Genomic DNA, 26,662 nt, shown 5'->3' on the forward strand with positions numbered 1-26,662 from the left:
AAATTCGACCCTCAACCGGCATCGAATGGACTTGTATTCGTTACAGTCGTAGTAGTCCAAAATCCGCAGAAGAAAACGCAACCTCGCCTATTTTGAAAAGCAGAGCTATCTGAAGATCCTCAGCACAGACGCAGTCTCCGCCGCCATCGCCACTACTACACCGTTGCAGTTGAGTACCATTCGCTATTTGCGGCGAACGACCCTCACCGTACCACGGCTCGCACGAGCGACGTCGGGCAGGCCATGCGCAGCAACAGTATGATTTTCTGAGTGGCTGCAGCCGTCCAAGATCAACAGCGCAAGAGCGGAGAGGAGAGCGGAGATATAAGCGTGCTATTTTTGGGACGACAAACTGAGCTGGGGAAACGAACCGAAAAGACCGCGGCCTACCCAAGAGGGGCTAGGACCACGGCTAAGGCGCCACCAGAGGGCGGGGGATGCATCATGCACGGGGGGCACTTTCTTAACGTCGTCACTCATAACTCATAAGCTGCACGGCTAGGTGCTCTAGCTTGTGCACTCGCTCGACTTCGATTGAGTTGGGCAGAACACATACGAGGGAGATGGGTTATACGAGGCCGTGACATCAGCGTGTCAAGTGCGAGTGCAAGCACCTACCGTATCACCCCGACTATCCGCATTGCAAGGTCGGACGACGAGCGGGGGACTATCGAAAACCTCGTAAAGCATACAGATGATGCGCCTCGCTTAGCGCTAACAAGCTTCCGAGCATGCCGCCTACCACACGACAGCCAATCCGGCGACGGTGCGCCACTGCGAACACGAGGCGATCAGCATATCGTGTTTGTGATTTAGCAGCGTGTGGAACGAGAGAATGCAACACTCCGCAGTTGCCGCCCTTGCTAATAGTGTAGGCTGCGCGGGTTCGGTATGGCGCGCGCGGTCGATGATGCTGTGGCCCCGGATATCGCTCGGTGGGACAGAGGGACGTTGGGAGATGCAGCATGCAGGGCGAGTGCTGCGATATCCCCTCTCTTTGAGAATTGTATAAAGATGCGTGGCAGCCTCGCTTTGGGTAGTCTACATCCAACCTACTATCAACTGCTCCATTGCATCCTTTCGCGGTCGCTACAACCAATCCATCCATCACAATGAAGTACGCTTTCGCTTTCGCTTTCGCTGGTCTGGTCGCTGGTGCTCTCGCTGGAGAGTGCTATGCTCCTGCTCCCCCCGCATATTCTGCTACTGCTTCTGCTCCTACCCCTCCCGCATACTCTGCTCCTCCTGCACCCAGTGCTACCCCAGCGCCCGGTCCCGGCTACTTCGCCGTCATCTCCTCGCGCAGCGCGTCTCCCGTCCACCTCCTGTCTCTGACTGCTCGCGGTGGAAAATTCTACCTCGGCGCCGGCCCTCCCTCCAGCTACTGCCCTGAGAACATCGGCTCCGGCTGCCCTCCCGGCAACGACACCATCTTCGCCGGCGGCGATGGCACCCTCTCCCTTGGTGTTGTGGTCCCTGGCGGCCAGCAGGTCTACGTTGCCAAGGACGGCGCTCTGAGCTACACTGTTCCTCACTCCGCCTACATCCCCGAAGGCTCTGTGATCGACCAGTTCAGCAAGACTGCGCCCGGCAGTAACAACTTGGGCACGCTCAACTTTGAAACAGGCTTCGTTGCTTGCCCCGTTGGCGGTACCGGCAGCGGATACCAGGTCTACGGCCAGGTTGACGGATTCGAGGCCAGCTCTGAGTGCCTTGGCTTCAGCGCTCTTACCTGTAAGTTCCCACCAGCCCATCTGCCTGTCTTGTCACTAACGTCTGAATAGCTGCGTCTGAGCAGCCCGGGGCGTGGCAGTACTAGACGTCCTGGCATTTTCAGGCTAAAACCGAGTACTCTAATGATTAATGTAATTGACGGCACGGAATAATGGTGGATGCTGGTGTACTTTAGACGTACATACTCGAATAATCACTGAGCTACACTGCTCGATAGCAGAGCTCTTATGCGTTCAATCTCCTCAGTCGGTGTGACGTTTGGTCCCACTTGAATTGCAACCGTCTTCTCACGGCTCTTCGTACCCTTTGCAATCTCGACATCTGACTTTGGTACTTTCAGCGTCTTCGCCATCACTGTTCTGACAGCTGTGTTTGCCTCTCCTTCTCTTGCTTGGGCTGCAACGCAGACATCGATGATCTCGTCCGTCACCGCGGTGATACCTTCACGGTTCGCACTGGCGCCTGGCTTGACGTGGCATAGGAGTTGGATGGTTCCTGTTGCAAGTCGGCATTTGACTTGCTTGCTGGCGACGAATCGAATGGCTGGCATGATCAAGCTCTCTCTGCAGGCAGCGCAAGGAGGTCCTCAGTCACTAGGGTCTGTGGTTCACTGAAGACGCGCATCAGCATGGAGACGACAAGTCTCGTGCGCTTCGCACCCACCTGGAAGCTTACATCCGCCTACATCACCTACACGGATCGTCACAAGCCGGTGAACGGGGTCTCGTGGTTTCGTGTTGGACACCATCGCGGCTGAACAGCTCAGAGACCGATGCAAAGCGATTGGGCTAGCCGGGCAGCGATAGCAGGTTTGACCGCAAATGGCCGTCGGCGAGCCAATCACGCAGAAGTGGCTCCGAGTGGGCAGAGGAAGGAACAGCCTATTGTTGCGGGAGAACACCAACATCTACATGCAAACTCCAAGACGCTGCAGCAGAGTTCTGTCAATGTTCATCAACATGAGCTTCGCGATGCAAGGCCTTCATCAGTGAGTCCGCGCGCTCTCTCAGCGACTGCCCTTTGCGACATGGCGCCGGACCTTGGCTATGCCTAGTGGGGGTTCCCAGATAAAAGCGCGTCCTCTTCTTCCCTTAAGTGATAAAATACACGATACTGCGACTCTAAAAGCAGTTGCAGTCGAGAGATGAGAAAAATCGGTGAAGGCAATAACGTAAGAAGCGCGGCCTGGCCGACGACGATAAATACCGCCAGCTGGCCTTCTCCTGACTATCTATCCAATTTTCTGTCTTCGTCTCTCTGCTCTCTGCACGTCAACTCAGCATTCGTCCGCTTTCAGCCTGTCTGCATACACTGTGATCTATCTGCGCTGTCGTAGCACCTGTACTCCTCCTACACAACCTGTAAGTTACTGAGTCCATGGCTGCCCGGCAACACTGTCGTTCCGGCTGCTCTGCGGCGCTGCGTTCCTTTGCTCAGTCGTCGCAAGCGGTTTCATCCCTTCCTGGCTCGCTAGCACGTGACGGCGTATCTGACAGTGGTGCAGTCCATCATGTCCGCCGCGCCAACCATACAACCCAAGTTTCTGCCCTCCCGCCAAGATGTCGGTGTGGTTGCAGTCGGTTTCAGTGGTGGCCAGGTAAGACTCTCAAGACGAATTCTAGCACCTCGGCGTCTAATATCGGATTTAGCCAAAAGCAGGTGTCGACGCGGCGCCCATGGCCCTTATTGAAGCTGGTCTGATCAAGGAGCTCGAAGAAGATTTGGACCTCAAGGTCACTTTCGATGGACAAGTGCACAACTACGCAGAGTTGCTGCCGGCAGAAGACCCGGACTACCGCGGCATGAAGCGACCCAAGTTTGTCAGCGCAGTCACCAAGGAAGTCAGCGAGCAAGTATACAACTACGCAAAGACTGGCAAGCTCGTCCTCACACTCGGCGGCGATCATTCCATCGCCATGGGAACTGTATCTGGCACAGCACGCGCTATGCGGGAGAGGCTGGGGCGAGAGATTGCAGTCATCTGGGTCGACGCTCACGCCGACATCAACACCCCTGAGACGTCGGATAGCGGCAACATCCACGGCATGCCCGTTGCTTTCCTCACTGGTCTTGCTACAGAGACACGCGAAGATGTGTTCGGATGGCTGAAAGCACACCACATGCTCAGCACCAAGAAGCTTGTCTACATCGGCCTCCGTGACATCGACCGCGGCGAGAAGAAGATCCTGAGGGAACACGGCATTAAGGCTTTCTCGATGCACGATGTTGACAGGCACGGCATTGGCAAGGTCATGGACATGGCCCTGGCCTGGATTGGCAGCGACACACCCATCCACCTGTCGTTCGACATCGATGCGCTCGACCCCATGTGGGCGCCCAGCACCGGCACAGCTGTTCGTGGTGGCTTGACGCTGCGCGAGGGTGACTTTATCGCAGAGTGCGTCGCAGAGACTGGTTCATTGATTGCGCTCGATCTCGTCGAGGTCAACCCCAGCCTTGACGAGGTAGGCGCGAATGATACAATCCGTGCCGGCAACTCCATCGTTCGTTGCGCCCTTGGAGATACCCTTTTGTAGAGCGGCGGGTTGCCTTGTGATGTTCGCTGCAATGGGAGACTGGCCTCTCATACGATTGAATTCTAGATATACCATATGTTCGGGTGGTAGCTTTCACGAGCTTTAGACGAATATGAAGCAATGTGTGCATTACTCAATCAATCACTGCACTCTAGATCCACTCAAGATGTTACTAGTAGCTCGATAGCATCGTGTATCAAAGTAGAAAGCCCGCTCTCCACAGTCGCGTGCATAGTCAGGAGTTACCCTTGCTGATGCCGAGGCGCCATCACCGCCGGGCGCCGTCCGAGGACGCCGACATGCGTCATTGTCACTTCCGCTTGCACCCGATCAGGGTGAACAAAATGTGATATCTGGAAGAAGGCTTTATCACTGAACAGCTCGCGATTTCAGCACTGCAACTTCGGCCTGACGTTCGAACTGTGACCAATTGCATCCTTCCTGCAGCTCAGCCCAGCTCAGCGTTGACGATCACAATGCCGTCAAATCAACTATCGCGCATGCGCCAACTGCCTTCGAGCATTCGGCAGCTCATTGTTCGACACGCAGGATGCACAACGTTTCCAGTCGTTACCACGAGACAGCTTTCACATGCAGCACCTCGTCCTCAACTCGGTGCTCTGGCAAATGCACATCTCTCACGGCAGCAGCGGAGCATCACCATCCAACAACTAGATACTGGACGGGACAGTAGGTGTTTCCACCTTCTTTGGTCAGTGAGCTGATCTAACGTTCTTTCCACAGACCGAGAAAGAGTAGTAATCTTGGGGAGCGGCTGGGCCGGGTTCACAGTTGCGAGACAGCTCGACAACAAAAAATACCAGACAGTAGTAGTGTCGCCAAGGTCCTACTTCGCATTCACTCCATTGCTCGCCTCGACAGCAGTCGGGACTCTCGAATTTCGGACAGCACTCGAGCCGGTCAGGAGCCGGCGCACCAAGGTTGAATTCGTCCAAGGATGGGGCGATGACGTGGATTTTAAAAACAAGACGCTCACCGTTGAGCAGGCAGTAGACGACCCGACGCAGGGACTAGCACTGACTCAAGATCGCCATGCGGGGGAGACGCAAGAGCAGCGGGCCTTGGAAAAAAAGTCAGATGTTGAGAAAGGCAGGACTTTTGATCTAACATACGACAAGCTTATCGTCACGGTCGGCTGCTATAGCCAGACTTTTGGAACGCCGGGTGTCAAAGAGCATGCCTTTTTCCTGAAAGACGTTGGTGATGCACGTAAGATCAGGAACCGACTGCTGGCATGTTTCGAAGCAGCAGCACTGCCAACTACTCCCGACGAAATGAAGAAGCAGCTACTGAACTTCGCAGTGGTCGGAGGCGGGCCAACAGGAATCGAGTTCAGTGCCGAGTTGCACGATCTCATCAACGAGGATCTGGCCAAGATCTACCCGGAGTTGATCAAATACCACAAGATTACCGTCTATGACGTCGCAGCGAAGGTCTTGCCCATGTTCGATGAGAAGCTGGCAGGCTACGCCATGGACAAGTTCAAGCGCGAAGGTATCGACATCAAGACCAAACATCACGTCGAGGAGCTGAGCCTGGGTTCTCCGTTCGAACGAAACAATTTGAGCTCGGAGAAGGATCACAGAATGTTCACACTGAAGATCAAAGAGGAAGGTGAGATTGGTGTGGGTATGTGTGTCTGGAGTACCGGACTAATGCAGAACCCCTTCGTGCACCATGCCCTCAGCAACGTCCGCGCAGTCCCTGATAACCTCCGACTCGTCGAGTCAGCCGGTGACCCCAGCTTCGCCAAGGATATTGCATGGAAGGTCAAGAAGGACGAACGATCTGGATCTATCCTTACCGACGACCGCCTCCGTCTCAAGGTCGTTCCACAGGGCAAGAACGACAAGCACGTGGTAGCAGTCGTCGACGACGTATACGTCCTAGGAGACTGCGGTATCATCGAAGGGACAAGCTACCCTGCGACGGCGCAGGTTGCTTCGCAGAAGGGTCTCTGGCTGGCCAAAAGACTCAACAAGCAGGATCTGGACAAGGCCGGCTTCAAGTTCAAGGATCTGGGCACACTGGCCTACATTGGCAATTGGGATGCACTTTTCCAAGGAGGCAAGTGGGGCAGACTACAAGGCTACATCGCGTGGGCCATCTGGCGCGGCGCCTACTTGACCAGAACAGTCAGCTGGAGGAACAAGATTCTGGTACCGGTATACTGGTAAGTCTTCTATCAACGAGGGTGTTTCGTCATGTACTGACTACAGCAGGGCTGTCAATTGGCTGTTTGGCCGCGACATCAGTCGTTTTTGAGCCGATCGAAGCTAGACGCTTTGTGCAATGTTTCATAGTGTAAGACGTTTGTTTGTAATTGTACTGCTCGAAAAGCCCAGACATAGACTCGCATTTTAGCTAGACTTACATTTTAGCTAGACTTGCATTTTAGCTGGACTCGCATTTTAGCTGGACTTGCATTTTAGCTGGACTCGCATTCAGCCGGTACGCATTTTAGCTAGACTCGATCACCTAGTCAAAGCCTTGTAATTTTGCAATACTCCTTGTGCAGTCATGTGGGACCGGGTAGCACTGCCCTCTAGTCTGGGACACTCTTTAAAGCGAAACCTGGCTGATGGCCTCTCTAGCAGATCCAACTGCACACGGAACGATCAAGAAGGGCTGGGATGAAGAAGTCTCCTACACTCGAACGCCACCGATACAAAGAAAGAAGACACTCTCCGTACACTAACGTGGAACTCTAGCAATCTCGACACATAAACCGAACAAAGTGATTCTTTCAATGCAAAGATTATTTTGGTGGTGAGTGGACAATAATTACGCCTCTACAGACCTTTGTCCCAGCCTTGCCGAATCGAGGACAAAGAGCGTCGTCCCGAGAACACCTAACCACGATCTCGCCGTCATGGAACATACACCAAGGTCAATTCTGGAAAGCCATATTTATTGATAGTCGTTTTGCTGCATTTACTCGTAATACAGAACACTGGTAAAGCAGGACTGTGCTAGTTTTTCCTCGCAGCAGCCCGTCATTCAAAGACAGAGTACGTTGCGTAGTATACCCAACGTACCCAGCCTCAAATCTCAAGCTCAACCCGATCTTTTTGTATCAACAAGTGTAGGAAGCAACATGCCACACCACAAGAACCTCGCCATTCATCCCGCCTCCTTCAGATCCTCACATCTCTCCATTCCACCCTCGCCGTTCTCTCCTCGCAGCCCTCTCACACCAGTACCCAGACCTAAAAAACACGGCCATGCTACCGGAATCAATACTACAGCCATCTCGACTCAACCACCGGCTCCAAACTCGCCACTGCAGTGGGTGTGGACATGCCACGCCTGCACGCGCGCATATCCACTCGGCGCCACACGGCGATGTCTAGACGACGGCCACCACTTCTGCGCGGGGACGACAACCGCGAAGAGCTGGCGCAAAGACGGATCCAGGAAGCAGGTGAGGCGACGCCGAGCATGCAGCAGCGAATTCGACTATCTCGGCTGGAAAGACTGGGGAAGATGGCGACGAAGCCAGCCCGCAAGACGCTCCGTTGGCAGGCCCATCCAACCGCTCATCCTCGACACCGGCGATGAAAAAGAGAAGAATTGCTGGAGGAACTGCGACTTCCCCTCCCAATGCCGCTGGGGCAAGCAAGCAGGCATCCACACGCCAACACCGACACGCGTCGAATTCCCCGCCTCAGCCCCCAGCAGCGAAACATGGGCGTGTTCAGCGCCCATGACCGACATGCCAACGCTGGCCGACTGTTTCGCAGCCGAAGACAACGCGTCGAACGCAGAACACCGCACAGGCACAGGCACAGACGCAGACGCAGACGCAGACGCAGGCGCACTGGGCCGCTTACTACGAATCAGCTTCAAGCAGCGGAAGAGAAGCGGCCTCACGCCCTCATCGCCTGTGTGCATTTCCACTGCCGACGAGGCCGTGGATATCGAGATGTGTGCCATCGACACCACGGCGCCCATACCGGAGCCCCACGGATCTTGTATTGATCCGTCGCTCCTCGTCTTGCCAGACCCAGCATACACATCCACATCCACGTCCACGTCCACATACACATCCACGTCCACGTCCACATACACATACACATCCACGCCCACGCCCACGTACACGTACACGTACACGTACACATGTACCCCATCCCCAACAAACACATCACTTGCTCCCTCGACAAGGTCCACAGCTCCTCCTTCCCCATCACCGACGGCGGCCAAACCCTCCACCACCATCCAGAGAAGCAGAGCCCGCTTCTCCAGCGGCAGGACGGCGTCGCCCCGCCAGACTGTGTTTCCGCCTGTGGCAGATTGGCAGCGGCGGGCTAAGGACTGCGGGGCTGGCGCGCCGGTGCGGGTCGTGACTCGGGAGCCGCGGTTCGAGAGCGAGGTGGTGGTCGATGAGGGTTCGGCGCTGGAGAGGGTGGGGAGGTGGACTGAGAGGGTTGTGAATGTGGGATGAGCGACGAGGGAGCGTTGGAGGAGGTTATCGTGGGGGGTTTGTAGTTTTCTTCTAACCTCTTCCCATGGTTGTTGGCGCTGTTCAGGGGGGATGAATACACGTGCTGGGATTGTTTGGTGCGAAGTGATCGGTGCTTCTTGATCGGTGCGTATTGATCGGTGCTTCTTGATAAATTGATTTCGAATCTCTATGGGAAATACCGCCACCTGAACGCCGTCCAATAATGTCATCTTAGTCTACGTCGTTAGAAACACTGCTCTCTGAGCATGACAAAATTTTCGTACTGTCTGCTTTAGATCTGTCTGCATTTATGTCGTGCCTCATCAACGTCAACGTCAGAACGCGTCGACTATAAGGCGAAGATGCAAAGCGAGGGACGCTACAGCCGGAAACCGATAGTTTGTGGAAAACCCCCGCGGAGATTACAGAAGCAATAGGACGGCCGCGAACCGACGAACATTAGAATCTGTGGCATCGAAGTACAAGTCCCGTCCGATGGTCGACGCAGTACGAGTCGAACGCTAGCTAGACAGAAACGATCGACACTGCAGTGGTGATCCTGCGTACCAAATTCAATGGGCCATTTCAAAGCATGCAGGCCCAGAAGAGAGCCAGGACAGAGGCAACAGGCAGACCGATTGTTTGAATGCGCCCACCAGCGCCCTTGGGGATGTTGTTCGTGGCGACGCCGCCCATGTACCACGATCCGATGTCTGTCAGCTTGCCCTTCTGGTCGAGCATAGCAGCGTTGGGACCGACATTGGAGACGTCGCTGCGGAAAGCGCCAAAGTACGAGTAATGGGTAATGTTACTGCTGATCGTCAATGGAGTTCTTCAGTGACGTGAACACTGATGTACATACCCCCATGAATCCATGGAGTTCTTGCTCGTGTTGTAGAAGTCCTGCGTCGTCTTGAGATCCTGGTTCGGGAGCGCGTACTCGGTCACCCAGACTGTCATGTTAGGGTAGGTCGCCATGACGTTTCCGATGTGGCTCGCCATGCCGTCGAAGTTGCCATACCAGTGCACAGGTATGAAGTCGGGAGTACAGCTGCCATTGCACGCGGTGAACCAGTTCTGCAACCACGCCCAGCCGCTCGCTCCGCCCGTGACGGCCGGCGCACCAAGCTTGATGCCCAGCTTCTTGAGCGGCTCGATTTCAGCTATCCAGCGAGCGGCGGCCAGGTCGACAGGCAGTGCTGAGCCGCCGGTGGTGTGGGTACCGTCTGGTTCGTTGAAGCCCAAGACATAGCTGATGTTTGCACCACCGTCGATCTGACTTTTGACGCTGTCGTAGAAGGGTGTGCCGGTGTCGCTGTCTTTGGCGCCCCAGAGCATGGGCACGAATTGGATGTTCTTATTCTTGTACGCGTCGGACGGCTCGGCTTGATAGTTGTAGTACCACGTCAAATCGCTGCCACCGCTGATCCAAATGGAGTCATCACCGGGGTATTTCTGAGACGGGACGTGGCAAAGACCGCGCTTCGATGAGGTGGATTGGGCGGCTGTGAAGGGAGCGAGGGCTGCGAAGCCTGCCAAGGCGGAGAGAGTTGTTGAGCGCATGGTGGCTGTGTTGTAGCGAGGGAAGTGAATTAACAATGATTAACCTGCAACGGAATGGACGTATCGTCGGAGGTAGTCGATCCTGTAAGATGAAGTCGAGGTCGAATTAAGAGTTCCAGGAAACGAAAGGACGCTCGTCAGTGGGACGCAGCAAGAGCAAGAGCAAGAGCAACAGCACGCTTCGCGGAACTTCCCACCTCAGTGGCACGCGAGGAGAGTCCTTGAGCAAAAACGAACAAGCGAAAGCGAGATCAAGGAAAAAAAAAGGGAAAGAAAGAACCCAGACCCTTATCAAGCCGAAGGCAAGGCGAAACCAACCCAAAGCCAGTTCTCAGGTGCGCCATGGCGCGCTACTCGACAGACCAAGCGCGTAACGAACGGGTAGCGAGTCGATTAGAGTACCTAAATCGATATCAGTCGGCATGGATAGCGAAGTTGTTTAACCAGACCAGTCCCCTTGGGCCTGTCTCGAGTCTCGGCAAGCTGGTGGCGGCCGCCCAGAATAGGCACGTTCTGCAGGAACCAGCGCACCAGCGGCGCCGCCAACCCGCCAAACCATGTTGATCTAGCGATCTCCCCGCGGCGCTCCACCAAACCATACGGAGCTGGTCGGCAGTCTTGTCCTGGACGATTTTTGAAAAGGAGGGCTTCGGCTCCGGCGTCAGCTTCAGCTTCAGCGCGTGTGCGTGTGCGTGTGCGTGTGCGTGTGCGTGGAGCAACACAATAATAAATGGAAACTCGTCCCACTCTGAGCATCGCGGTACCCTCACTACCCTGCATCTCACTGCAGCACTCGCGGCATGCACGTTTATCAGCACCTACCTACTGCAGGCCATCGATACTTCGTGCAGTCAGCCTACAGATAAGCAGATATCGCCTAGCACCATGCACAGATACCCGCATACACCGTACAAATACAGCACATCATCGACAGCGCACTCCTCCTGCCCAAGACCCGCCAACGCCAACGCCAACGCCAACGCCAACGCCAGCAGCCATGGACGAAGCATCTTGCTCTAGATCCACCACGCAGACTCCAGTCCCAAACCGCGCAACGCTCGAGCGTGCGTCCGCGTCTGTACTTCGCGACTAGTGAAAAAGGGGTACATTTGCGTTTGCGTTTGTACCTACCGGTGTTCAGCTAGCCCTAATCACTAGTCCCAACACTTGGTTCCACCCTCCGTTCCGTCGTTGAACCAGACCTTGGTTTCTCAGTTACTGTGGGCCGAGTTGAGCCGGGCCGAGCTGAGTTGAGCCGGGCCGAGCTGAGCTGAACTGAACTGAACTGAGCTGAGCTGAGCTGAGCTGGACTGAGCTGGACTGGGCTCGGCTGGGCTCGGCTGGTACGCTGGGCTGGCATGCTGTGCTGGAATGCTGTGCTGGACCGGGGGCAGACTAAAACCAGCACGCCTCTGCACTTTGTCTGACAGACGCCTCGAGATGAACCCCGGGTTGCGGTAGCGCACTGTTAGGGACGGTACATTCAACCTGATCAAGTTACGCTGTGATGGATTGGTAACCAGACCTGTAAATACAGGGTGTGGGGTTTCGAGTGTAGAGTGTCTACTGACTAAGCAAACTCTCAATCAAAAGAGGGAAGCATGTGCCGTCTCATGAATCTACAACGCGCTCCATGTAGATGGACGCAGGATTAGAGAGATCTAAACATCTAGTTCACTGTTTGCTATGCATGGCCAGCGGCGTTTATGGTGATGGTGTTGCTACCTCTACTCGTCCTACCTACAGAAAATACGCTCAATTGCACTGCGCGCCCCAGGCCGCATCATGGATTACAAATATGCTGTATCAGAATGTTCATGTCATGGGCTCAAGTCACCTGGCAATTTCGCTCCATGTCCAGGGCCTGCCGACAGAACACCGTGTGTCTTGGTATTTCGCCGCTCTAGATGTCAAAATATCAATCTCTCTCCATTTCGCTCCACCGTGCAAACAAAGGAAACATATACAACCCCCCGATTTACAACATGTTGGGTATCAATCCTCCTCTAGTATGCGTAGCCGCCCTGGTTCCCCCGTTGCGGTTGCCACGGCGCGTTGTTTGGCTGTGTGTAGCCAGTCTGCTGACCGAACTCCAGGTCCGGCAGTCGGGGCTGCGGGCTGTTGGAGCGGTCGCGGTCGTCACTGAGGCTTGTGTTATGGCTCGGTGTCCTGCCGAATGTCGAAGCATCGGCAAGGAGATGACCGCGGTCTTCTTCGAATCGTCGGCCGTTGTTGTAGGCCGTGTTCTGTTCTGCGAGCGGTACCACGTCGTACCCAGCGGCGCGAGGTCCAAATGGCGACGGAAGTGAGCTGCGCTTGTACTCTTGGGGATCCATGAGCAGCGAGTTGCGAGCATCGAGAGGAGTGAGGTTGTCGAGATCGCGAGCCTTCTCTTTGTGGGTGTTAGAAAGTGCGCGTACAGGATGTAATATGTGTAACTTACCGGCCTCCTTTCTCTTCCTACGGTGCGGGTTCTCTTTGCAGCAGACGATGATGGCGTTGACGGCGATCAAAATGGCCAGAACACCAGTCAGGAGAGCCTGCACAACGACAAGCACCATACCAGTGACAGTCTTTGTTGTCTGCGTCATGCCGAGCTCCTCTACAAAGACCAGAATGCAAACGACAGACAGCACGCGGACAACGTGAATGGTGCAGTTGATCCAGTTGCCAGACTTCAGCGAGTAGGGGCGCGCCCACAGGAGGACGCAAAGGAGAAGGGCTTCCACAATGAGCTGACCGGCAGCCTGGGCGAGGCCGTGACCATCTGCACCCGCAATGACGCAACCACGAGCGAAAGCGTAGACGATGGCTGGTACAAAGATCCACCAGTAGCTCCTCTTGTAGTTTTCGTAGAAGATGGAGTACTTGCGCCATACTTCCTTGTCGTCGTACAGGCGGGAGTTGTCGCCCTCCATCTTCTTGAACTCGTGTGCAATGCTCCAAATCTTCCAGGTAAAAAAAGCCAAGACAGCCGTGAAAGCGGCTAGGGTGACACCAGCAAGCGTCTTCGCAGCCCACGAGTCTCCGTTCTTGAACTGGTAAACACAATACAAGGTCCAGATGCCGTAAAGAAGCAGGATCAAGTTGGTGATGGTCTTGGCCAGGATCCACCAGTAACGCTTGCGGAAGCTGGTCAGACGCTTGGGGAAGGTGCCAAACAAAGCCCATGTCTCGAGGATGACCTTCAGGAGGAGGATACCGACAGTGATGGCGGCGACGACAATCGCAAACCAGAGCAGAACGGTCATGAAGGTGTTGCCGTTGGGGATCTTATACTCCTCGACGTAGCCTTGGATGCCCTTGACCGCATGGACGACCTTGCTGTCACCGGTGGCCTCTTCAGTACCGTTGATGTTGGTCGACAGATCGTCACGAGCCCACAGGAGAACGTCGCTGATACCGTCAAAGCTGCGCTTGCTGACGGTCATGTTCTGGTCCACGTGCACAAGTGTGGCGTTGGACAAGAACTTGACGCTGTCGGTGGTGAGGTTGCCTCCGGTCTTCTCGCGGAAACCATCGATGGACGACTGCATGCCCTCCCAGTAGATCAGGCCTGTGCTGAATGCGAAGTTCTTGGACCAGCTGCGGTAGACACCGGGGATGTCAGCGCTCATCATACCGTTCATGGCCATGCCCTGGAACCAGAATACGACGTCGCCAAATGTTGGGCTAGAATGAGCAACACCAGCTTGGCCAGCGCTAGCCAGTGCGGACAGACCACCGACAGCCAAAGCAGCACCAGCGATACCAGCTGCAACGTACTGCACTCCTGTCGTGGAGAGCGACTTGCCGTTGCTGACTTGCGACGTGATACATGCGAGTTCCTCGTTGGAGTCTATGGACTTGAGTTCCAGCTTTGCCTGGCTGTCGATATCAGGGATGTTGAATGCGATGGTTGGGATCTGGGAGATGTAGCTCTCCGGTATGCTTTGTTCTCCTGTTGCGCCAAAAGTACCAGCGGGCACTGCCTGATGTTAGCGCTTGCTTGCGCGAATCACGGCGACCTGGACCTGGGAACCTACCTGGACATAGCTGGTCCACCTTTGTATCTGTGTCGCAAGGGTTGAATGTTTTACTGTACACTGACCTCCCGTAGGCGTTCACCTGGAGCGTCGCCATAACCTTCTGCTCCTTCGCGTTGGTACCCGACACATCGAACTTGACCTTCTTCGTTGATCGATCAAATTCAATGTCGAGCTTGTTCACTTTGATGTCCGAGTTGCCGGTCAAGCAGGAGCTGTAGCCGTTGGTCTTGAGGACATCGCCGGCAAGGACGCCCAGTGGCGCAGAGGCCAGCAGTAAGAACGGCGCGAGCATGCTCGAGTACGAGCCGTGGAACTTCATGGTAGCCTGCTGACGCCCGCAGGCGGTTGTCGTCGCGGGAAAGGTCCCGGTTGGCGAATGGCGAATGGCGGTGGATAGGTACGTATGCGGTGCGTGACGGTCGATGGTTGTATGCAAAGCGCGCTACAAAGAAGTACGAGGTGATTAAACAGGGTTCGGCCGCAGGATCAACCTTTGTCGTGCCTGAAGAAGCTGATACAAAGACGCTGACAGCGATGATGGAAACCGGAAACAGGAATCAAGAATCAGGAATCAGGAATCAGAAAAACCTAGAAAGATGCTGGACGATGCGGAGAGGACAAAGTGAAACGAGGGACCAACGACGTAGGAAAGCGCCGAGCAAGTGTGTGTGAGAAACTGGAGACCGCTGGACACGGGTTGGGGAGAAATGGCAGGTTTAGGGCGACCGCTGAAACCTTGGCCGTGCAGTTGGGCAGGGGCAATTGGACGGGCGTCCTGAATAAGCGGGACGCGCGGCAGGTCGCGGCGGGCCTTTGACCTTTATCGAAGGATGATAGAAGAGCGGCAAAGTTGGAGAAGGCGGATGGACTTTGTGATTGCGAGCGTGTGAATATTGCACGAGAGCGTGGGCTGAGCAAGTTGATGTGTTTTGACTGCGCTGCACTGCACAGCACTGCAACACCGCTACCAGACACGCGCTGCGCTCGCGTGCTAGCCCACGCTGACCCACGGCATGCCCTCGAGCTGAAGAATGCGACACTGCAGACCAGCCTATCAGCGACGCCTCGTCCGCTCGAGACCGTCGTGGCTCAGTTGAGCAATGGCGCGAGACACATGCGCCAAGTCGCCAGTCCCGTGTCCCACAAAGAGCTGCTCTTTGAGTCTTGACACAAAGGACTTGTTCAGCTTCAGCTCCAGCTCCAGCTCCCACATTGCCATCTCCTTCCACACCAACAGGAACCCTTCACCCGTCGCTTGTCCACCCTTCGTCAGGCCCCTCGAGCTTTGTGAAAGGAGAAGCAATACCGCCCCTGGCTCACTGTGCACTCGCTAAGGCAAAAGCCCGCTTATCGACGCTTCTTCGGTCGCATCTTGTGGCTGTGCGGAACTAAAATAGATCTTGGCTGTCAACAAGACTTTTTCGACTGCACACTCCGCAATGCTTTGTCGGCCGTGACGCGTGATGGCATGCAAGGCCTGAATTAGTTCTGGGAATATGTCATGGGGGGCGAAGATCCTTAGACGACGTCGTGATGGCGCATGTTTGTTTGCAATACGAGCTGTGGGCAGGTCTGACAGGCGCTTTGTCCTTCCAACCAGACTCCTACTCTCTCCTGTACCCGTTGCTAGTCAGCCAGCATCGCACACATGACGGCCGATGCTAGAGGTAGAGAGGGGTGCATCTTCACTCGTCCAGCGACTATCTTCTCTGCCGTACTCTTGCCTCAGCCGGCAGCGACGGTACTCTGCGACACTGCGCGTATGCACTTGTCGCACCCACAAACCCTTCCCCCAACATATACAAAGGACGCTGCGAACCGCGGATCTAATCTTTCCACGGGCGCTGGTGCTGTTCTGGACGTCTCACGACTTTTTCTGAATCCTCACGAGGCTCTCCCCCATCCATCCACTCGCAGAAATCCGAACGTCTACATCCACCCAGCCTTCCTCGACATGACACATCGCCGCCCTTCGGTATACCGATACAACCAACCAAAAAAAAGAAAAAACTCCCCTCAATCTCGTACAATCCCCACATCCCTCCTTCAAGCTACCCCTGGAGTTCGTTTGATGACCTTCATCTCTCCACGGCCCATGCAGTCCAGGATGCGTTACCGAGCCAACAACGGCTTCGTAGTGGGTCGTGTGGATACCGCTCCGCCCCAGCTTCATTACCATTCACACTACCAAGAAGACCACTCACTATAAGATAGAAAGCAGTTTGTGCTCTAGCATGTAGTTTTGATTTCTATTCAAGTACCTCTATACACTAATAAGATATGTGCCTACCGATTACCCAACACCTCATAAACAGTCGTCATTCATCTAACGATATACAAGAACACACCCCACCGTCGTCATTACACATGCATCATGTGTCCTTTCACATGTACTCTCTTCCCTGCTCCTCGTTTTGGCTAGCATCTCCCTCGTCCCCACAGTCGAGGACGTCTTCCCACTCATCTTCGTCGGCGCCGTTTGTCGCTACGCGATTGTGATAGTCACGTGACTTCATATCCCACGGATACCGCGCAGGGGCATCAGCCCCGTGCAGGGCATTGTTGCGGTAATCGTTGAAGTAGTTGCGCCAACCAGAGCTAGGATCGTCGGCGTAAGGGTTCCGGTACTGATCCTGGTCTGCTTGTTGAGGGGCAGTAAAATCGCCGTCGGTGGGCGCGTAATCAGCCCATTCGAATGAGGGATCGTTCGAGTAAGGAGAGTCGGCGGATTGGTCTTGACTAGCCACCTCGGCAGGTGCGGGCACGCGTGCCGGTGCTGGTGCAGTGAGATCTACAGCGTGTGCTACTCCTTGTTGAGGCTGCTGCTGCTGGGGTGGCGCTTGAGGTTGTTGCCCAGGGACCTGCTGGGGCTCTTCTTGCTGTGGTTCTTCCTGAGTGGGCTGTGGTGGGATAGGCTCTTCCTGTGGAGCATCCTGTGGCTGAGGTTCGCCATCAACAGGTTCTTCCGGTTGATAGGGCTGCTGTGGAGGCTCCTGCTGTTGCGGAGGGTACTGCAGTGTTAGGCCCGGTTCTGCGACCGCAGAGCCGACATTCAACATCGCTGCCGAGTATGCAAGGTACCAAGTACGGCTTGCACCGCCATCGAGTGAGCCGTAGTCAAAATTTGGACTAGCAAAGTAGTTATAACTTGTTTGTGGGTCGATGAGTGCAAGGTTGGCGTAGAGTATGCCTCGCCAGCCGCCAGGGATTTGGTCAACGCGGCCGTTGCTAAAGAAAGTATTCCACTCTTCGGTGACAAAGTCCTTGGGCCGTGTGTATGCGGAGCTGGGGTTCAGTGGGATCATGTGAATGCCTTGAATGTATTCGATGTTACTACCAAAGTATGTTGTGTGGTCGACTTTATTCTCGAAGAGGATGCCAGTGACTTTGTTGTGCAGGAACGACGGAGGTTGGTTCTTGTTGTCGGATTTCAGCAAAAAGTAGTTGCGAACACTGCGGGCTTGCACTGCAAGTTGCAAGTTGCCACGAGCCTCCATGTTGGCATCTCCAGAGATCTTCCCCCACATCTTCAGGGCGAAGGTTGCGAAAGTGTCTTCGGATGTGGACTCTTGATCTTTACCATCACCAGACTCGAAGAGACCCTTGGCCCAAGAGTGCCCATGGAACCAGTCGAAGGAGCGTGAGAAGGGGAAGTACCCGTCGGTTACTGGGTTGGCGTAATCGCGAACAAGCGTATTCACCCACTGCCTGTTGATGCCTTGATCAAGCCACGCGGGCTCTAGGTGGCCAATGACTGCTGCTGTGTAGACGAAGTATCCATAGTGAAAATGATGGTCGTTGTAAAGCGTGTTTCCAAAGTCAAGACCGGGGTCCTTCGTAGGTGATCTGTACGTCGCACCAGAGACTACGCCCTTCCAGACAGTGTCGTATACTAGCGGTTCAGGCTGAGTATTGTTGGCAAAGACGTTAAACGCGTCTTTGAGCTTTTCAAGACCGGCTGCAGCAAGATTACTGTTTCCAGCCATGGTCTGCATTGTATAGACGATACCAGCAAACTTTGCAAGGCCCTTACCAGAGTAGTACATGCTGTTCAAGCTGGTCTGTGCGATGAAGTCCTGCCTCAGCTCAGTGGTGCCTGCAGTGTTGAGGAGCTGGAGTGCCGATGCACCCACGTTGATGTTGCCCGTACCGCCCTGAGCACCATTCGCAGCCTTAGCCCAGGGTGCGAATCCAATAGTGGTAGGTAGGTCCGGCTCGATCATGGTAAATCTATCGGCCTGGACTGCGGTAGCTGCGCCTTTTGTTGTAGTGATGAGCTGGATACCGGTCATCGCACCGCGCGTCTCTTGGTCAAACGACTCGACGTGATGCGGTAAAGCATACATGACCAATGGTTGACTCAGCACACCCCCCTTGGTCCAGGACAGCGTGTAGCTGCCTGAGGGACCGTTGACAGCGCCCGAGATAGTCGCGTTGATCGCGTATGAGCCTGCACTGCCATCAAACGTACGCTCGCCATCTTGACCGCTGGGGTTTTTGGTGACTTGTATCAAGCCAGTAAAAGAATCTGGACCACGAATGGAGCCGCCTCCTACCAAAGTCAAAGGTGGAACTCCATCAGCAGCAAGCGGCGTGACATAGATGAGCCACTGTGAGCCATCCTCCAGCTGGGTGTTATACTTAAAGGTGACACTGTTCACCTGGCCAGCATACTTGAGGCTGCGGAAGAAGACACCACTGCTGATCATAGGCTGACAGTTATCGTAGACGGATGTGATAAAACCCATTCCTTGAACAACAGGCACAGACATGACGACCCGAGATCCGGCAGACGGGGCGAAGTTAGCGTAGACTGAGAATGCCTTTAGGTTTTCGATCGTCATAGCGGTTCCCGCTTGGAGTTCAGCTGCTGACAACGCCATTTGTTGTATGCCGATCGGCGAGATGAAGTACTGTGGATTGTTCGTATCAGGTCCAAAAGCGAACTGACTGCGCTCTGTGTGACTGATGGCCATGCCATATGACCCTCCTCGACCCTTTGCCCACGACAAAGAGTAGGGATGTGTCCATACAGGCGACTGCTGACTGCCCAGGAAGAAGTTGGCATAGAACTTGTTTGTCTGGATGGGTACATTGCCATCGACAATATTTTGCTTTTGGACAACATGGTCGTTCCGAAATGGTATCGATGGTGCAGGCACTCCTGTTGCCAGAGGCACGAAGATGTCTGCAGAGGGCAGGCCAGCTGGGGAGGTAGGACCCGGCACAAGCGGCGTCTCCTCAGGACACAGAGGTTCAAACGTCGCAGTGATCCCGGGTAGGTTTGCGGGGTCTTTTGTAATCCCTCCTCCTGTAGGAAGAGCTGTGAGGATACTCTGCACAGTAGTTAGCATTGGCATTTACAAGGAGGAGGATGGCATAGGTACTCCTGTGAGAGATGGACGTGTCGTCAAAGTAGCGGTCTGCAGCGACTCAATAGCTGTACTGTAGCTGGTGGTAGCATCGAGATTTGTAGAGATTGTGATAGCACGTTCGTCAGGTATCTCGGGCTGTCTATTAATGTCGTTTGCGGGAAGGCTGTAAACGAGTGAAAACTGGCTAACCGCCAGTAGCAAAGACAGCTTTGCCATCTTCTAGGATGAATGTGTGACTGTCGAGAGACAAGGTCTCAAATGTTCGAGAGAGATTGAAGGCGGAAATGAGTCTGTTATGGTGTTGATGGCGGAATGAACCGAGGAATGGAGTTGCTGTGGGGAAAACGCAATGCCGCGAACACTCGACCTATATACCTACCCAAGGAGTTGGTTTCTCAAACAACGCGCGAGAGGTTCCTGTGAAAAGCACCGTTGACTCTCTCATCTGGCAGGTCCGCCCGAGAGGTGAGACATCGAGTTCATGCGTGATGGCTGGAGGGTCGTCGACAACGCCCACGTCACCTGAAATGATGGATGAGATGCAGGTACATTTGCGACAGGTCGCACAAGTCGCTTCCAGTATCTAGGTACGTATTACCCTGGTCCCAGAATCCGCTTTTTGGGAGCAGCTAAAGAGGTGCCACGGTGCGTCGTGGGCGGTACGGGCCGTCTGAAATTGGCTGCTCAACCGCACCACAAGAAGACGTTGGCACGAACACGCAAACCCTCAAAGGAGGTTGAAGAAGTCGACTTGAGTAGGCGCATTCAAAGTCGCGTTGGAGGGCGTCTTGTAGCCTCCGCGGGCGCTCGTCTGCAGAACCTGTGGCTTCAAGTTCACCTGACTTTGGTAGGTGTCGCTGCGACTCATGTGGTCTGGCTTGTTCGCACATAGTAACAGCAAAGATGCTGTGACAACCGAATCAGTCTGTGAGGATTCTGCAGTGGCCTAGGGTCCAGGTGTTCCCGGCGGTCACGTCTTCATAGTCGGTCTTGCGCGTTCTGCTTTATAGTCATGTTAGCCGGCTCAGGTGCGCGCTGTTGACGTAAGCTCTTTGGCTCTTGCAGTAGCAAGCCTAGTGTCCCCTAGTCGCGGGTTTAAAGATGTTGGGTGGGCCCTTCGAATGATGCAGAGCATCGTGTGTGTGCAGCTACCATTGTAGCGGGGTAAGTCGAGCAGTGCGACCGGTGGTTTCACGAGCAGCACGAACGGCAGGGCTCAGAGCCGTACAGCCAGGTGAGAGAGCAACGAGAAGGGCTGTTGAGTGTCTGCCTTGCTCCGATCTGCGCTGTGCAGACGATGGCTTTGGAGCCGCTGGTGTGTCTGAGGCTGTGTTCAAGCGGTGCTAGGGAACGCATAGCTTGTGCGCGAGACCTTCGGCTGCCGGCAGTGTCGCTGGTTCCCATAACCAGATCTGGAGACCACTGAGACATGCCGTTCTGGGTCTGACGGGCACTGCCGTACAACAAGCGCGCGTGACGATGAGGTACACGTCAGAGACCTGGGCGCGCCGTTGCAGGATAGAGGTCGATGCTGGAGGGAGGGGTCAGCGCATGCGTTCCTCCAGATGCTTCTTGCGCGCACAGCGACGAACAGCAGAGATGTCGAGTAGCTGGAGCGAGGGGGCATCCATCCATCTTGTCCATGTGATCAGAGGAGCACAGCCAGTGCGACTGTGGCGGTGACGTCACCACGCACATGTCCGGACACGCAACAGCGACCCTCTGCTGGCGTGCAGCCTCGCTCCGAGCGATTGCATGCAGCACTGCCAGACAGCTGCCCCCTCGCCCTATTCCAGTGTCCTCGCACATCCGCTTCGACTCCGTCATGTCGGGCACACAGCATCCACACGAGCCTCCGCCGTCCTACGAAGCAGCCACGGGCCCGTCATCGTCTTCAGAGCCCACGCCAGGCCTATCTCGTGTCTCCACGGACGGACCGGGCGCGCGCACAGAGCGCAATGGCATTCCCATGGAGCGACGGCGTTCCATGGAGGACGAGCTGCGCGAGCTCCCTCCCGGCTGGGTGCGCACCTTCGACCCCGAGTCGCACCACCAGTTCTTCGTCGACACCACGGCAGACCCGCCAAGATCGATATGGACGCATCCGTACGACGACGAGCAGTTCCTCAGCACGCTGAGCCCCGAGGAGCGCAAGAAGCACAGCCGCATGAAGAGAACCGTCACCTTGCAGGACCTGGCTGCCGAGGACTCGGACGACGACGACGCCCATGCACCACGCGCCGCGCGTGGCAAGAGCGCCGAGCCAGAACTCAAGGGCTTCCACAAGTTCTCCCGCAAGCTCAAGGACAAGGTCACCGGGTCCACGCACACGGAGCGCGAACAGCAACGCGTCCGCCGCGCAGAGCAGGAGCGTCAAGCCTACCAGGCACATCTGCGTGCACGGCAAGCCCTCATCCGCGCCATGGAGACGGGCGAGCCCCAGTTCCTGTGCAAAGATCACCAAGGCAAAGACGTCTACGTCACGCCGCCCAACGGGTATGCGCCGCGGGGAGCATACGGCTACAACCCGTACGGCAACCCCTATGCTAGAGGAGCCTACGCCAACCCCAACGTGCGGTACATGCGACCAGCGCAGCCGTACGGCAGACCTTACGGCTACGGATACGGTAAGTCACTTCACCTTGCTTGACTGTGCTGAGACAACGCTGACACGACCAGGCGGCGGTGCTGGACTGCCCATTGCTGCGGGCTTCCTTGGAGGTGCTCTTCTCGGCGGCGCGCTGTTCTAAACAGCATGGTAGTGTATCGCGGAGGCAGAGTTGGAGAGGCATACGCGCCCAAGGCTTGCATTCGTGAGTCCGCGCGCGACACACGAAATAGCCCATAACGATGATCAAATTAATGAGATACCATTACGTGTTGAAGTTCAGCTCCACTTGCATGTGAAGACGCAAAGGTTGGACCCACATCGCTGCAACGCACGAATCATCGGAACAACTAAACGCCGGGTCTAGCGCGCACTTCGAAATTCGCTTCGACATGGTAAAACTTGCGGATTCGCAGCGTCCGTTGTTCACGATACTAACTCAACAGCCGTCAACATGCCCACCAGGTCAGCACAACCGCGCACAACCGCCAACGACTCCCTCTAACATGTCTTCAGATTGAGCAACACCCGCAAGCACCGCGGTCACGTTTCCGCCGGTCACGGACGTGTCGGAAAGCACAGGAAGCATCCCGGTGGTCGTGGTATGGCCGGTGGTCAGCACCACCACAGGACCAACATCGACAAGTACCATCCTGGTTACTTCGGAAAGGTTGGTATGAGGTACTGTAAGTAGCGCGCCGCTGGTCCAGCCTCGTCACTCGATTGTCTAACACGCGCGCCAGTCCACAAGCAGCAGAACCACTTCTGGAAGCCCGTCATCAACCTCGACAAGCTGTGGTCCCTCGTCCCCGCTGAGAAGCGTGAGGAGTACCTCGCCAAGAAGTCGGACAAGGCTCCCGTCCTCGACCTCCTCTCCTTCGGCTACTCCAAGGTCCTCGGCAAGGGCCGCCTCCCCGAGGTCCCCATCATCGTCCGCGCCCGCTACTTCTCCGCCGAGGCCGAGAAGAAGATCAAGGAGGCCGGCGGTGTTGTCCAGCTCGTCGCATAAGCGCCAAACACCTACGACGAAGACAATCGCAGCTCAACTGGTTGGGACCACGCGCATGACTTGACGGCGTCTGGATGAATACGGATATACAGCGAAAGTACTTTTCACGACGCACGACGGAAGGAATATAGGGTCCGTGGCGCCGAACAGGCCCGCGTCGACTCTTGCAGCGTGGTGGCTGAGGAATGGTGATTCATAGCGAATACATCCATTACCTGAACAAACCTCCCAGGCCCGCTGGGCCTGCACTCTCTGAGTGGTTGTAGCATTGCGCTGCGATGGACATGTCGAAATCTCGATGCCATGTGATGTGATGTGATGTGACGCCGTGATGTCTATCCTGTGATTCGAAGCCTCGTACATGCGTCAGGTTCTTTCGTCAGACTCGTCTCCAACTGAATAACTCCGAGTCAAACTCTGATCAACATGGAATGTCGACGCCTCCAGTTGAGACAACCGTCAAATGGCTCGGGACGCAAGAGTCTCTCTCCGTCGATCGATCTGCCCTGTGCAAACACTCGAAGGAGACCGTCCCGACCCTCTGCATCCAACACAGATCGTACTTGAACATGTCGTATAGTGTGACTTAGCAGCAGCCTTCACGCACTCACCCCACTACGTTGTTCACACTCAATGTCCACAATACCTGGCATCTCGGTCTGCATGCACCCTGCAGAGACGAGACTTCACAGTGATAGGGAAGATGTAATGCATTGCATGCCTTTGGCTAGGTCACTCGGTTTTCGACACGGCCAGGAGCTCCTTGATCGTCTGCTCAGCAACGTCCGCCTCCACGGTCCCCTCTGGACTTCTCGCCATCATCTGTCCAACGAACCACTTGATCTTCTTCTCGTGCCCCTTGTCGATTATATCCCGGACCATGTCTGGCTTCTCGTCCAGTAACGTCTGGGCAAAGTCACTGTACTCTCGGGGCGAAAGGGGACGCAAGACCATGTTGTGGTCTTCGATGAGTCGCTCAACGTGCCGCTCATCGCCTTCGAATTTCATCGAGAGCAGTCTTTTGGCAGACCGCGATGTGATGCGCTTCTGCAGTAGCTGGCTGACAATGCAAACGAGGACCTCAGGCGGCACGCGTGTTGCTGACCAGTCTTCATCTTTGAAGAGGCTGCCCAGCTCCATCAGAACCCTACATATCGTCAGTATCAGCCAGTGATATGCAGACATCAACATACCAATTGCCCGCCGCCTTGCCAAGGACCAGAAATTCGGCGTCGCTAGGCCTGATGTTCCTTGCCCTTGCAAGCTGGTTTGTGACCTCGAAGAAGTACTCTAAACGATCGCCATTGTCAAAGGACAAGAGCGTACCGGCATCCTTGGTTGATAGGCCGTACTTGTCTACCAGCACACTGACTATGCGGTCTGGCAGCACAGGTAGATTCGCTCGAAGATGATCGACAAGGTCCTGCTAGCGTTAGCACGGCGTTGAGCCCAACCCTATGGAAAACCTACCTGTGCGATGAAGACGGGCGAGATGTCCGGATCAGGCATGTACCGGTAGTCGATCTCGCCCTCTTTGCCACGCAGGCGCTTGGTGGTCTTGCTGCCTACGGTCCAGCCGCGGGTCTCACCCTCAACAGCCCCGCCGTTCTCGAGAAGCTCGATCTGGCGGTCGCGCTCTGCGATGATGGCATCCTCTACAGCTTTCACGCTAGCCAAGTTCTTGATCTCCGTCCGTTGTCCCAGGCCAGTCACGCCAGAATACGATAGGCCGCCTTCGCTCGATGGTTGGCCCCGCTCACGGATCGAGACGTTGATGTCGGCGCGCAACCCACCCATTTCCATGCCTGCTGTGCATGCATCCACCGTCTTGAGTATCGTCTGGATCTTGCGAACGCACGCAGCGGCGACGAGGGGATCGTGGATGTGGGGCAGGGTGATGATCTCGATCAAGGGGTGCGAGACACGGTTGAAGTCGAGGAGGTGTGTCGAGGGCGGCTGCTGCACTGTCTTGGCTGTGTCCTGTTCCATCTGCACCTGCTTGATGCCGATCTTTATGGGGCAGTCTTGTGGCGCAGAGCCAGCGGGGAAGTCGTGCGCATGCAGCGTGATGTGTCCATCTGTAGCAAAAGGCTCGTAGTACTGCGTGATTTGGTAGCCATTCGGCTGGTCTTGGTAGAAGTAGTGCTTGCGATCGAAGCTGCTCTTTCGTTGTATGGTGCAGTCGAAGGCGAGAGCGGCGCGCAGAGCAGGCAGAAGGGTTTCCGTCTGGAAGCGGGGTTGGCTGCCAGGGAAGGCCGTATCAAAGAGGGAGGCGTGTGTGTTGGGCGACTCGCTGATGGATGTGGCAGCGCTCGAGAAGAGCTTCCGTGCCGTGTTCAGCTCGGCGTGGATCTCGATGCCGACGGTCAGTTCCCATTTATCCAGTCGAGGATCTGTCGCCTTCTGCGGCTTCTTGCCACCCTTTGACGCCTTTTTCTGTTGCTTGGCGGCATCTTTGAGGGCTTTGCGAAAGGGCGTGTCGTCTTGCGCCGGCGACTGGCTAGCGGTCTGCAAGCTTCGTGCCGGAGGTCGTGTAGGGAGGTGCCTTGCAGCCAATAACAACTGCTTAGACCGGCGCAGGCATGACTGACATATGTACAGCCGCTTCGAAACAGCGGCAAAGGCGTTGCGCGTGTTGTTGGCAAGCATCGTGTGACGTCTGTGGAGCTGCAGGTCGCGCTGCAACGAACAACTGCGGGCGTCTGTGCGCACCTCCGCACTATACAACCTCAACCCCAACACGACAACTCTCCACATCTCTTCCACCGCCCTCTCCCATCAGCAAGTACGGCGAGCAGGCGTCAATGCGACACTCTCTCCAGTAATGCTGCCAATTTGGCGATGAGCCACTCCAGGACAGCTTGCCTCTTGCCTTGGGCATTGGTCTTGCCCCCAACTTGAACCTCGAGGTCGTGAGTCTTGTGTGAAGGGTGAGAGGTTGATGTCGCCGGCGAGCTTTGTGGCGGCCCCTCGGAAGAGCTCTCGGTAACACACCTCGGCCTGTTAGAGCTCGCGTGCACCGTAGTTGGAGCGTAGACGTGATAGTGGCAGGTGATGGTCTGATGAATCGTGTAGCTTCCATCCTGCTCAGCAGTGTGAGCAGCGTTAGAACCTGCGGCGGCGAAACCCGCAGCGGCCATCAGAAACCACAAAAAGCTCTCGCTGTCGCGTTCTGCGCTCAGCTTTTGGCAGGTGACGGTGTGCTTGGAGCCTCCTGTATCGATCCCGGTAGCGAATCCACGCTTCCGGGTCCTCTTGCACCCTGGCCACGGCAGGCTTGAACTCTCCTGCGTGGACGTACACACCCGGCCAGCCGCGAACGTCAGCGTCTTGTCGAACAGAG

General features: G+C 55.6%; 11 protein-coding genes across 11 annotated transcripts, besides 11 other annotated features; 6 read left to right on the forward strand and 5 right to left on the reverse strand.

Moving 5' to 3' along the window:
• Nucleotides 1-1,112: 1,112 nt before the first annotated feature.
• Nucleotides 1,113-1,819, forward strand: EKO05_0000622 (uncharacterized protein; the record flags this gene model as incomplete). Its single annotated transcript, XM_038937056.1, has 2 exons — nucleotides 1,113-1,734; nucleotides 1,785-1,819. The coding sequence occupies 2 exons, from the start codon at nucleotides 1,113-1,115 to the stop codon at nucleotides 1,817-1,819; spliced, it is 657 nt and encodes a 218-aa protein (XP_038803162.1).
• Nucleotides 1,820-1,927: 108 nt separating this feature from the next.
• EKO05_0000623 (uncharacterized protein) lies at nucleotides 1,928-2,284 on the reverse strand (the record flags this gene model as incomplete). The annotated part of the gene is made up of 1 exon (XM_038944745.1): nucleotides 1,928-2,284. One exon carries the CDS (start codon nucleotides 2,282-2,284, stop codon nucleotides 1,928-1,930), a length of 357 nt encoding a protein of 118 aa, XP_038803163.1.
• Nucleotides 2,285-3,244: 960 nt separating this feature from the next.
• EKO05_0000624 (Arginase) lies at nucleotides 3,245-4,271 on the forward strand (the record flags this gene model as incomplete). Its single annotated transcript, XM_038936436.1, has 2 exons — nucleotides 3,245-3,331; nucleotides 3,384-4,271. The coding sequence occupies 2 exons, from the start codon at nucleotides 3,245-3,247 to the stop codon at nucleotides 4,269-4,271; spliced, it is 975 nt and encodes a 324-aa protein (XP_038803164.1).
• Nucleotides 3,967-4,014: a tandem repeat.
• Nucleotides 4,272-4,747: 476 nt separating the features above from the next.
• Nucleotides 4,748-6,557, forward strand: EKO05_0000625 (NADH:ubiquinone reductase (H(+)-translocating); the record flags this gene model as incomplete). Its single annotated transcript, XM_038936738.2, has 3 exons — nucleotides 4,748-4,961; nucleotides 5,016-6,465; nucleotides 6,515-6,557. The coding sequence occupies 3 exons, from the start codon at nucleotides 4,748-4,750 to the stop codon at nucleotides 6,555-6,557; spliced, it is 1,707 nt and encodes a 568-aa protein (XP_038803165.2).
• An 832-nt stretch (nucleotides 6,558-7,389) lies between these two features.
• Nucleotides 7,390-8,736, forward strand: EKO05_0000626 (uncharacterized protein; the record flags this gene model as incomplete). The annotated part of the gene is made up of 1 exon (XM_038944746.1): nucleotides 7,390-8,736. One exon carries the CDS (start codon nucleotides 7,390-7,392, stop codon nucleotides 8,734-8,736), a length of 1,347 nt encoding a protein of 448 aa, XP_038803166.1.
• Nucleotides 8,081-8,112: a tandem repeat.
• Nucleotides 8,307-8,375: a tandem repeat.
• Nucleotides 8,385-8,411: a tandem repeat.
• Nucleotides 8,737-9,321: 585 nt separating the features above from the next.
• EKO05_0000627 (uncharacterized protein) lies at nucleotides 9,322-10,299 on the reverse strand (the record flags this gene model as incomplete). Its single annotated transcript, XM_038936777.1, has 2 exons — nucleotides 9,322-9,547; nucleotides 9,599-10,299. The coding sequence occupies 2 exons, from the start codon at nucleotides 10,297-10,299 to the stop codon at nucleotides 9,322-9,324; spliced, it is 927 nt and encodes a 308-aa protein (XP_038803167.1).
• Nucleotides 10,300-10,944: 645 nt separating this feature from the next.
• Nucleotides 10,945-10,977: a tandem repeat.
• Nucleotides 10,978-11,012: a tandem repeat.
• A 243-nt stretch (nucleotides 11,013-11,255) lies between these two features.
• Nucleotides 11,256-11,290: a tandem repeat.
• Nucleotides 11,291-11,541: 251 nt separating this feature from the next.
• Nucleotides 11,542-11,617: a tandem repeat.
• Nucleotides 11,618-12,305: 688 nt separating this feature from the next.
• EKO05_0000628 (uncharacterized protein) lies at nucleotides 12,306-14,646 on the reverse strand (the record flags this gene model as incomplete). The annotated part of the gene is made up of 3 exons (XM_038937023.1): nucleotides 12,306-12,691; nucleotides 12,743-14,266; nucleotides 14,325-14,646. 3 exons carry the CDS (start codon nucleotides 14,644-14,646, stop codon nucleotides 12,306-12,308), a joined length of 2,232 nt encoding a protein of 743 aa, XP_038803168.1.
• Nucleotides 14,647-14,873: 227 nt separating this feature from the next.
• Nucleotides 14,874-14,909: a tandem repeat.
• Nucleotides 14,910-15,259: 350 nt separating this feature from the next.
• Nucleotides 15,260-15,285: a tandem repeat.
• Nucleotides 15,286-16,711: 1,426 nt separating this feature from the next.
• Nucleotides 16,712-19,918, reverse strand: EKO05_0000629 (Endo-1,3(4)-beta-glucanase; the record flags this gene model as incomplete). Its single annotated transcript, XM_038936479.1, has 2 exons — nucleotides 16,712-19,663; nucleotides 19,715-19,918. The coding sequence occupies 2 exons, from the start codon at nucleotides 19,916-19,918 to the stop codon at nucleotides 16,712-16,714; spliced, it is 3,156 nt and encodes a 1,051-aa protein (XP_038803169.1).
• Nucleotides 19,919-21,527: 1,609 nt separating this feature from the next.
• On the forward strand, nucleotides 21,528-22,452 carry EKO05_0000630 (uncharacterized protein; the record flags this gene model as incomplete). Its single annotated transcript, XM_038936834.2, has 2 exons — nucleotides 21,528-22,329; nucleotides 22,382-22,452. The coding sequence occupies 2 exons, from the start codon at nucleotides 21,528-21,530 to the stop codon at nucleotides 22,450-22,452; spliced, it is 873 nt and encodes a 290-aa protein (XP_038803170.2).
• Nucleotides 22,453-22,764: 312 nt separating this feature from the next.
• Nucleotides 22,765-23,319, forward strand: EKO05_0000631 (RNA helicase; the record flags this gene model as incomplete). Its single annotated transcript, XM_038937035.1, has 3 exons — nucleotides 22,765-22,775; nucleotides 22,827-22,996; nucleotides 23,054-23,319. 3 exons carry the CDS (start codon nucleotides 22,765-22,767, stop codon nucleotides 23,317-23,319), a joined length of 447 nt encoding a protein of 148 aa, XP_038803171.1.
• A 297-nt stretch (nucleotides 23,320-23,616) lies between these two features.
• Nucleotides 23,617-23,643: a tandem repeat.
• Nucleotides 23,644-24,005: 362 nt separating this feature from the next.
• Nucleotides 24,006-26,047, reverse strand: EKO05_0000632 (uncharacterized protein). The gene is made up of 3 exons (XM_038936385.2): nucleotides 24,790-26,047; nucleotides 24,513-24,742; nucleotides 24,006-24,466 (listed from the first exon to the last, which is right to left on the reverse strand). Exons 1-3 carry the CDS (start codon nucleotides 26,044-26,046, stop codon nucleotides 24,052-24,054), a joined length of 1,902 nt encoding a protein of 633 aa, XP_038803172.2. The 5' UTR covers nucleotide 26,047; the 3' UTR covers nucleotides 24,006-24,051.
• Between the last annotated feature and the right edge of the window lie 615 nt (nucleotides 26,048-26,662).

This window comes from Ascochyta rabiei, chromosome 1 (genome assembly GCF_004011695.2).
Source record: "Ascochyta rabiei chromosome 1, complete sequence".
In the NCBI taxonomy this organism is placed as follows: domain Eukaryota; kingdom Fungi; phylum Ascomycota; class Dothideomycetes; order Pleosporales; family Didymellaceae; genus Ascochyta; species Ascochyta rabiei.